We start from the raw sequence: 10,501 nt of genomic DNA, 5'->3' as shown, positions 1-10,501 counted from the left end.
CCTGGCACACAACCACCTTGCAAAGCCCCATATAGGCACAATCAAATAGAGCAAAAAGAAATCCAGAGTCAAGTAGAAGAATTACTAAATAGAGGCTTAATTCGACCTAGCAGTTCCCCATTCGGTGCACCTGTGCTCTTAGTCAAGAAAAAGAATAATACTTATCGGATGTGTATTGACTACCGAGCATTAAACAAGATCACTGTAAAGAATAGTTATCCTATACCTAGAGTTGATGACCTTATGGACAAACTGCAAGGATCTTCTATATTTAGTAAAATTGACCTTAAATCTGGCTATCATCAGGTGAGGTTAGATAGATCCGACATATTTAAAACTGCATTCAGGACACAGTTTGGCCATTACGAATTCTTAGTTATGCCATTCGGATTAACTAATGCACCTGCTACTTTCAGTAGAATGATGAACCGTATCTTTCTAAAATATCAATACTGTGTGATTGTTTTCTTTGATGATATTTTAGTGTTCAGTCAAAGTGAAAAAGAGCATTATGAGCATTTATCATTAGTTTTTCAATTACTGAAAGAAAATCAATTGTTTGCAAATCCTGACAAGAATGAATTCTTTAAGACAGAAATAGAATATCTAGGTCATATTGTATCAAAAGAAGGAATAAAAGTTGATCCTAAGAAAATTGATGCAATATTGCATTGGCCTATTCCTAAAAATGTACATGAATTACGCTCATTCCTTGGTCTTGCTAGTTTCTATAGGAAGTTTGTACGTAATTTTTCATTACTTGCTTTACCACTGACTAAACTTCTTAAGAAAGGCATTGTTTATCAATGGACTGAAAACCAGCAGAAATCCTTTGATTTACTCAAACGTGCATTGACCAATGCCCCTGTTCTACAATTGCATGACTTTAACAGACCATTCTTTTTAGTTGTGACCGATGCTAGCGGATCAGGAATAGGAGCCATGCTAATGCAAGATAACCATCCAATAGCATATTCTAGTTCTAAGCTGAAACCCTCTGAGCTCAAATATTCCACTTATGACAAGGAACTCTTAGCAGTTGTCCAAGCATTAAAACAATGGAAGCATTATTTAATGGGTTCAGAATTCATGATAAAGACTGACCAGCAAAGCATTAGACATCTACTTAGCCAACCCCAAATTTCTGACCGCCATATTAAATGGGCTTCATTCATTCAAAGTTTCCATCCTATCATTCAATACCAACCTGGAAAAGAAAATGTAGTTGCTGATGCATTAAGTAGAAGACCTGCAATTCATAACATTTCTATCATATCTTTTGATTCTTTGATTGCTATGAAAGATACATATCACCAGGATATTACTTTTCATTCTGATTGGCAAAAATTAGTTCAAAATAATTTCATTCCTGTTGATTCATTGTCATATAATGATGGATTCATGTTCTTTGAAAAGAGACTGTGTGTTACTATTCCATTCCGATCTTTTGTTTTAAATGAAATTCATTGTCCCCCATATCAAGGTCATAGAGGTATCATTTCTACATTACGCATGTTAACTGAAGATTTTTATTGGCCGCATATGGATGCAGATGTATCTAATTTTGTTTCTGAATGTCTGATTTGTCAAAGAATTAAAAGACATCATGGTAAACAGTATGGACTATTAATGCCTTTATCTATTCCATCTAAACCTTGGGAACATATATCTATGGATTTCATTACTGGCTTACCAAATACTAAATCTAACCATGACATGATTTGGACAATTGTAGATAGATTTAGTAAGCAAGCATATTTTATTGCATGTAAGAAAACTTTAACAGCATCACAAGCAGCACAGTTATTTTTGAAAACTGTTTTTACTAACCATGGATTGCCGAAAGTGATTATTTCAGATAGAGATTCTAGATTTTGTAATAATTTTTGGATTACACTGTTTGCAATAGATTTAGTAAGCAAGCATATTTTATTGCATGTAAGAAAACTTTAACAGCATCACAAGCAGCACAGTTATTTTTGAAAACTGTTTTTACTAACCATGGATTGCCGAAAGTGATTATTTCAGATAGAGATTCTAGATTTTGTAATAATTTTTGGATTACACTGTTTGCAAATCTAGGCACAAAGATTGATTTCTCATCTGCATTTCATCCAGAAACAAATGGACAAACAGAAGCCACAAATAGCACCATTCTAGATCTTTTACGTGCATACACTATCTCTAAACCTCAGACATGGGATATTCATTTGCATTTATTACAGTTTGCTTACAATAATACACCACACACATCTACAAAGAAAGCACCTTTTGAAGTTATTTATGGATATAGATTATCTACACCTGTTGCCTCTTTGTCTAATAGAATACAAAGTGCCGATGATATTATTGTTATGCATAACACTATTTTTGATGAGGTCAAGGATATGATTGCTAAAGCCCAACAATCATATACTAAACAAGCCAACAAGAAAAGACAAGCCATGAATTTCAAAGTTGATGATTATGTTTGGCTTAGAATAGAAAAGCGTAGACTGCAAAGTGTAGATAGACATATAGTTGTCAAATTAGCTCGTAGATTCTACGGACCATTTAGAATCATTCATAAGATTAATGACAATGCATTCAAGTTAGAACTGCCATCACATTGGAAAATTCATAATACCTTTCATATTAGTTTATTGAGACCATTTAGAGGACAATTACCTATCCACCCTGTCTATGAAAACCCACCTTTACTAGAAGAAGAGACTGAAATACTTGAACCAGAAGCCATTATAGACACTGACTACATGACCACTAGAACTGGCCGAAGGTATTCTAGATATCTAGTAAAATTTAAGAACCATCCTGTAGAGGAAGCACAATGGATGCACGCTAGAGACCTAAATGCTTTCCCCACTCTGTTAGCTCCACATTGAGCTAATAGCAATTGAGGTCAATTGATATCCCACCCCGGGGGTATATGATGCCAGGAGGCATATTCCACGGTGGATTCCGTGAGGTTTTACGGTGGATTCCGTAAACTTAGATGACCGGGGCTCATACGCAAAGAGGATTCTTTGTGCGAGAAGTTGATGGGGACGCCTGTCCTTTTCGGGCGTTTCATTAATTTAGTGTGCACATGGGTGATTCCATAGCGGGTGATTCCGCAAAATGCATATTAAATTAATAAGCGTTTATGAGTTTAGAGTGCGCACTCGTAATAAATTAAGGTTAGGATTTATTTCTAACCAGTTGATTTATTTATGTAGCTGAAGACTGCTAGGTATTCACTTTTGTCGATTTAATTGTATTATTTTACTAACAATTGTGAATGCTTCAGTTGATGTGTAGAGATAGCAGCAGTAGCGGAGGAAAGCATTGGAGTCTAGCGGGTTTTCGATCTTTGGACTATATTTTGATAGGTGCCACGCCTATATTTTGTTATGTCTATAGAGACATCGATTATTTATTATTATTTTGTATGCACTTATGCGCCTGGATATATTATTTCTATTTGGATATTGAGATTGGGCGTGCCAGACACTATGGGCACCGTCCATTAGCTTTATTTCCTTATTTTTGGTAGAAAGCAAACTCAAAAGCTAAAAGCTTGTCATATTTTTGTAATTGGGCTATTTTTGAGCATAAAGATTGGAAATATACATTAAATACATGCTTTGTGAAGCGCTCACACAAGGCATGGGGGAGATTGAACCCAATTTGTCTCTTGTCTCATGTCGTGCTTGCTTTTACATGGGTTTTTGTGCTAAAAAGTAGAGTACTTTGTTCTTGGGGACCTTTGGGAATTCACCACATGAGCTATCTGCAACCGATCTGCGCACCAAGGCAGGGACCACATACCTAGCTAGGTGTGGTTGGGATCAAGAGGTTGTTGGCTTGGTAGCAGTCCCCTACACCTAGATCAAGGCCAATCGCCCCTTACCCCCAACTACACCATGGTAGTGCATTTGCTTTTGTGTGAGTGTTACATAATGTGTATGAATATACACAAGAAGTTTTTGACATTTTCCCATGTGGAAAAGGGACTCCTTTCCCTTGTTTTTCCCTATAGTTCCTAGTTAGTGTGACCACCATGCTAGTGTAGTTGCTTTTATGTGAGTGTTACAGAATGCATGCAAATATACACAAGAAGTTTTTGACATTTTCCCATGTGGGAAAAGGGACTCCTTTCCCTTGTTTTTCCCTATAGTATTTGACATCATGAGCTTTTATGAGGGGGAGATCACATAGTTGATAGGTGTAGTTGGGGGTAGGGGGTGGCCAGGCAGGGACCACATACATAGCTAGGTGTGGTTGGGAGCAAGAGGTTGTTGGTTTGCTAGCAGCCCCCCTGCACTTAGATCAAGGCCAATCGCCCCCTACCCCCAACTACACCTAGCTAGGTATGCGGTACCTTTGGGGTAGAATACGAAATGATTTTGTAGTAATTGAATATCAAGGCTTACATCAATACTTGTAGCCAAGAGCCACTTAAACCCTTGATTACCAGCTCAACATGTGGTTACGTCACAATGTTTATCTTGGTGACTAGTTAAGTGGAGCCACGATCACTTTATACAATATACAAGGTTTCTTCATTATTGCTTGTGAGAATGGAAGCCTTGACCTCAAGTTTAAAACCATCTCACTCATAATAAGTTTTATACATTTTTCCATGTGAGGGAAGGGGCTCTTTTCCCTTGTCTTCCATGTTACGTTCAACATTATAAGCTTTAGCTCGAGAGGCACCACATACCTTGCTGGTGCAATTGGGGGCAGAGGGTTGTCAATCCCCACTTTGGGTTGGTAGCCCTATGCCCCCAACCACACCCAGCTAGGTATACTGCCTCTTGCTTGTAGAAGCTTATGATGTTGTCGTAATCCACAATGTGGGAATTATAGTGGGTTTTTGAATAAAACTTATTGTGGTTACTACTTGAGCTATGGTTCTTAGTGAAGTAGAAGCTCACATGATGTAATTGCAGTGGGAATTTATGTAAAACCTCTTGTGAGACACTACTAGATGGGGAACAAATCAAAAGGGCTCAGGGGATTCAAATTTGTTGTTAGGTGGCGCAAAACACAAAAAGAAGGAGTAACAACAGCAACAACACATCTGCAGCATCATCATGTATGGCGGATGTACCTGCTGGTGCAGCATGACCTCGCTGCTGCTGCTGCTGCTACTTCTTCTCTGCATGCTCGCCCCTCCCGCATCGGCCATCAGGCTTGCAGCAGATCTGTCCCCTCCATTGTCTCCGTCGTTATCGTCCCCGTCTCACAAGATCGCTGTGTTTGCCCTTGGGAGCTTCTGGCGCGCAGAGGCCGTCTTCGGCTGCCTGAAAGGCGTCATCAGAACCACCGCAGGATACACAGGAGGCTCCAAGACCAACCCGGAGTATCGTAATGTCGGCGATCACGCAGAGGCTGTCGAGGTTCGTACATTAGCATCTCCTGTGTATCCCTATATTGTGAATTATGACAACATCATGAGCTTCGGTGAGGGAGGACCACATACCTAGCTAGGTGCAGTAGGGTAGTAGGGGGTGGGCCAGCAGCCGCTTCCCCCGGCAGACCTTGCTAGGCATGTGGTGCCTCCTGAGCAGAAGCTCATGATGTTGAACACTGTAGGGAAACACGCCCCTTTTTCCACATGGGAAAATGTCAAAACTTGTACTTCCTGTTGAACAATGTGAGACTGTATGGGAATCAGAAAGCTCCGACATGGAGATCGCTTGCACATATGAGACATAGGCCTGGCTGGCGTTGAAAGTGGCTCACATTTAACCACATTTGGAGTCATGCTTCAGCAAGACTCAAATTGTATGACTCTTATGCCTTCAAAAATAAACTTAGCAAAGTAACCTTCTTGTTTGCTCGCTTGAGGTCCATCCGGACATGATGGACCATACAAGAAGATCTTAGCCGCACAAATGTGAAGCAAATCCAATGAAGCAATAGCTGATACCATAGAGAACTGACCACAAACTAGAGAGTCTAGACCAGCTCGTGCCTGAGCAGAGTTCTTGCTTGGTTTCTTTTCGCACTAAATCACACAACTGGGTGCATGACTTGGATCATGGATTGAAAATCTTTTGAAACTTTGAAGGCTTCTGGCTTAGGATTAGCTGAACTAACAGATGTGACATCAGCCCTGGATAGAATGGTTAAGTAAATCATACATGTTTCTTGGCAAATTAGCAAGGCCAACACTATTATTGAACAATCGGGTAGGTCCATCAGATGTGATACCATCTTCGCTGTGCAGCAGTCATCTCTGGTGGTTTGAAATAATTGCTGATATTTGGTATATTGCCACATGTGACAGGTAGAATATGATCCAAATGTTATCACCTACGAGCAGCTGTTGGAGCACTTTTGGGAAAATCATGATCCGACGCAAGTCTTGGGACAGGGCCCTGATGTTGGTTACCAGTACAGGTAGATTTTCTGTGAATCGCTTTTTCAAGATTTAGACGGCATTTTAAGAAGACCTGCATCGTCAGCACTAATGTTGGACAGTGTAGGTCTGCTATTTTTGTTGATGGGCGTGAACAACAAAAACTTGCTTCAATGAGCAAAGCAAGGGAGGAAACAAAGCTAATGTCTGGTGTGCTGACTACTGAAATAGAGCCATTAGGTTTTTTTTATTCTGCAGAAGCTGAACACCAGGTAGACTTTAGGATTGCATTGCCTGGGGTTTTTTCGTACATCTGTTATAAAGCAATGACAGGGCACTTATTTAGTACTTTGTCTTCTTATTATCTCAGTTCAGACTTCATGCTTGTTATGCAGAAATTTGAACTGAGAAGAAAAGTTCAGCTGATGCAGTTGCTCGGAACTATATCCGAAGATGAGTTAACTAGGTCGCGCATAGCTACCAAATTGAATGCATATGTTGCAGGCATGTGCCCCCTTTCTACCCAAAAAGAAATAGACAAGGTACTCGATCAACTACTTGACTTCAGGCCAATTTTATTAAAGGTTTTGCAAAGGTAACAAGTTCTACAGAGGCATTTTGCGAGAACTTGGATCTACAGGTGTATTTTTCATTAGGTTGTGAGTGCAGATGGTGAAAGGAACCAAGTGTTCCAGTATATGGAGGTTTTCCACAATCAAGACATGGGGTATACTGTACACAATAGCCAAGTTTTATGGGCATGAAATAGCCCACATGTTACTGACAACAGAAAGCATTTCAGATAATCTGTACTACACAAGCTCTTCACAAGATTTTGTAAACTGCAATGTGAATCCATGATTCATATCAAATTGCAATGCTTTCAGCAAGTTTTTCTGCTTTCTGAGCTATCAGATGCATTCTTTCTGAAACAATTATAGTGGTGATGAATGGAAAGTCTGGGAACATGCATGGCTTAAGGGTTTCACTTCAAATCTGTTTATGTTTGATTGACATACTGAACATGGTTCCATGTAACTTTCTTCCCCTCTCTTCTGTTTGAACCTTTAAATGGCTCTTCTCTACCTAGTAGTCTACCTTGATTGCAAGTTCTTCACTTCCAGCTTAGCTTGTCTTCTCTTTTATTTTGAAATGAGTAATTCTATCAATCACATGAGATATATGAGAGTCACAGCAGAGTAGTAGAAGAAATTGCTGTATGCCAAGAAACTATATCCTCCATAGGGAGAAGGCCAGCATGCTGAATAAGATTCAACTTCCAATGGAGAAGACCCTTGAGCCTAGGAATATGACTTACCCTATCCTCTCTATGTTTGGAATTTACATTCCTTTCCTTGTTTATACTAATGTGCAGCCAAATTTCTGTTTTCTCCTGGAAGTATTAATTCTAGAATAGAACATAGCTCAGCTATTATAGCAGGCTTTATGATTGGAGGTCAATTTTTGTTTGCTGCAAGGCCTGCTGTGTGCAGGTTCATGGTCTGCTTTAAGGTCACGGATATTATCTGCTTATGCTTGGCTGCCGATAATTGTTTGTCTACATATGATGGGAAGGATATTATTCCATTGACTTTCCATGGTAGCAAGTTAAAGGTGTAGCTATCTATGGCTGATCCTGGCACTTGCCATGGCAGCCTCAAGAGTGGGAGGTGGTAAAGAGTGGATTAGATTCTGGGTTAAACGTGTAACTTTTGATAGCTGATCTTCATGCATTGTAATGGTAATCTCACGAATTAGGTGTGATAAGCTAGAATAGATTGTGGGCATTATGGACCATTTGGAGACGAGAATCATGATATCTTTGCCAACTGTTCCTTTCATCCTTTTCACCTTTTGTAGATCATTCCAATAATCTCTATGCCTATGTCAATGCCTAAATTTGATTCTCTTTTTATGGATTTATCCTACAAGTTAGGAACCCCATCATGAGTATTAACGGAAGGTTCATCCTTACAACAATCAGAGTACTTAGTCTAAGCTGTATCGATAGTTATGCAATTTGAACAATCAATCGGTATGTGCACCACTCTTGCACTGTAAGTATTGCATCTTAATGTTCACAGTTTGCTTAGTGGAGGTTTCAAAGGCCTTAATTCTTTCTATGTGCAAGCATGCCTGTGGTACATTCTGAGTTGCATCAAGTGTCTACTCAAGTTACATTGGTTTTATGTTTTAACTTGCAATGTGAGCCAGTATGTCTTGTTGCTGTTCATTGATTGCTAAGTCCATTGTATCATTTTATCCAGACAAATTGATTTATATTTATTTCATGTTAAAATCATTAGACAGAAGAAGTTCCAATTCTGAAGTACAAAATAGATACAAAATTTATTGCAAATTTTGAGTTGTGATATTGCTTTAATAGTCTTGTCATTGTTAAGCACCTTCATATGGCCACATGATTTCAAAATAAGATTCCACGATTTACCCATGTTGCATCCATTATAGAAAGAACGGTTTTCAATGAAAGGTACTTAGTCATGAGACTACTCTTGGTGGTCCAATCCTGCAATTCTTGTGAAAGAGTACCTATTTGGTCAGAGACTTGTTTAGTTTCTTCCAGTGGTAAAGCATAAATGATAATGGGTTCATAAAATCTTTTCATCCTGAGGTAACTTAAGCTGGTCTAAGATTACGCTCGAGCAAATTTACATGGAAAAGCTTCATATATTCTCACCAGATGGACTTTCAAGCTTGAAAGGTACTCTAATAATGTATAATTATTTGGATGGCCCAAATATTCTTTTTGACAATTTTGGGGAAGACTGTTCGAGAAGAAACCCACCTCAATGAGTACAATGTATTGAAGGCAATGAAGGGAGGCCGTTAGTGGCATAAGCTTTACGATTCTTAAGACCAGGTTCCTCACACTGGCCCATATTTTTGTTAAGATGGAAATAAAATTCAGTCGTCTCTAAAACTTTGGATATTGAGCATGCTACTAAATATTTTGGAAATTTTGAGTCTCAAGCATTCTTTATAGTCTAAAACAAGTGATATATAAAGGGCCATTTTGTAGCTTTTAAGCAAAGCTTTTAATGGCTTTGGATGCATGGTAACACGTGATTATTTGGGAGCCATCTTCGAGTAAGAGGAATTAGCAGTCTTAGTAGAAAACATGTTGGAGAAGACTATCTGTCACATAGGTAACGTCTTTTTGATGCCTTGTAATGGTGGCATTGGCAAATTGAGTAGAGACTTTAAGATACCAAACTTAACCTCTAATATTGCATTTGAAATAATTCAGGCTACCACACTTGAAGAAAACAAAGGGGATTTGGAAGAAAGGGTTCTCTCTTTGAAAAGCCATTCATTGGAGGAGGCGTGCATAAATGGGAAAGATTAACAGCAACACAAAGTTTTCCTCGTTAAATAGCTTCTTATTTTGATGGTGCATTTATCAGATGTGAGGTTGGTTTTATATTGTGTTATCGTGCATGTTGAACATGTCTATTTTCAGATTCAAGTCTTATTGTTACAAAGGTTTTTTCTGAAAGGGGTAGAATCGAAATGAAAGTAACTATATTAATAATCGGAACATTTGTCGTCAACTGCGGGCGTTTGGTCTAGTGGTATGATTCTCGCTTTGGGTGCGAGAGGCCGCGAGTTCGATTCTCGCAACGCCCCATTTTATTGGGTCCGGTTCCGTGGGTTCGGATGGTGTAGTAGTCTCACTTATTGGGTCCGGTTCCGTGGGTTCGGATGGTGTAGTAGTCTCACACACACACTAGAGGTCTCCGGTTCGAGTCCCGGTCCGGACAAAATCTGTACACACTAGAGGTCTCCGGTTCGAGTCCCGGTCCGGACAAAATCTGTACTCTCTTGCCTGCCGCCTTGGGTTTCTCATAAGAAATATGTAACTTACCTTCTCCGCCTGTAGGTTCGAGTCCGGGTCCGAGAAATATCCAACTTACCTTCTCAGCCTATATAGCTAAAGAAGCTTGAATAAGTTTCAAAGAAAAGCTTGCTTGCTTACTTACTGTTCTCTTACGAAGCTTAGCTATTTTGCTTGGTACCTCATGAACGGGGATGTAGTTGGTAGGTGCATTGTGTAAGTTAGTTACATGTTGTTGTGCCTTCAAGGCTTCAAATGGAGGATTTTCTTTTTAGGGCAAGCATAAGTTTCGAGCGTTA

General features: G+C 39.3%; 1 protein-coding gene and 1 non-coding gene across 3 annotated transcripts; both read left to right on the top strand.

Moving 5' to 3' along the window:
• Positions 1-4,982: 4,982 nt before the first annotated feature.
• On the top strand, positions 4,983-7,260 carry MSRA5 (Peptide methionine sulfoxide reductase family protein). 2 transcript variants are annotated; one of them, XM_087681273.1, is made up of 5 exons: positions 4,983-5,381; positions 6,275-6,387; positions 6,474-6,618; positions 6,742-6,888; positions 7,003-7,260. In XM_087681273.1, exons 1-5 carry the CDS (start codon positions 5,076-5,078, stop codon positions 7,108-7,110), a joined length of 819 nt encoding a protein of 272 aa, XP_087537399.1. In that variant the 5' UTR covers positions 4,983-5,075; the 3' UTR covers positions 7,111-7,260. The 2 variants fall into 2 exon arrangements, with proteins under 2 accessions (XP_087537399.1, XP_087537400.1); XM_087681274.1 differs by having other exon boundaries at positions 4,986-5,381; positions 6,742-7,260.
• Positions 7,261-9,922: 2,662 nt separating this feature from the next.
• Positions 9,923-9,994, top strand: TRNAP-UGG (transfer RNA proline (anticodon UGG)). Its single transcript has one exon. It is a non-coding gene; the product is annotated as a tRNA-Pro (tRNA).
• Positions 9,995-10,501: the final 507 nt, after the last annotated feature.

Source organism: Lygodium microphyllum, chromosome 7 (genome assembly GCF_053477565.2).
Source record: "Lygodium microphyllum isolate KBCC chromosome 7, Lygodium_microphyllum_v1.1.10, whole genome shotgun sequence".
Lineage (NCBI taxonomy): Eukaryota > Viridiplantae > Streptophyta > Polypodiopsida > Schizaeales > Lygodiaceae > Lygodium > Lygodium microphyllum.
Note: the sequence above shows the minus strand (reverse complement) of the source record. Positions and strands in the feature narration are given on the sequence as shown.

Bases quoted from the DNA above. Each gene is read 5' to 3' on its own strand.
- MSRA5 (XM_087681273.1), top strand. From the start codon at position 5,076: ATGTATGGCGGATGTACCTGCTGGTGCAGCATGACCTCGCTGCTGCTG. The intron at 5,382-6,274 runs GTTCGTACATTA...CACATGTGACAG, and splicing joins ATCACGCAGAGGCTGTCGAG to GTAGAATATGATCCAAATGT. The intron at 6,619-6,741 runs GTAGACTTTAGG...CTTGTTATGCAG, and splicing joins CTGCAGAAGCTGAACACCAG to AAATTTGAACTGAGAAGAAA.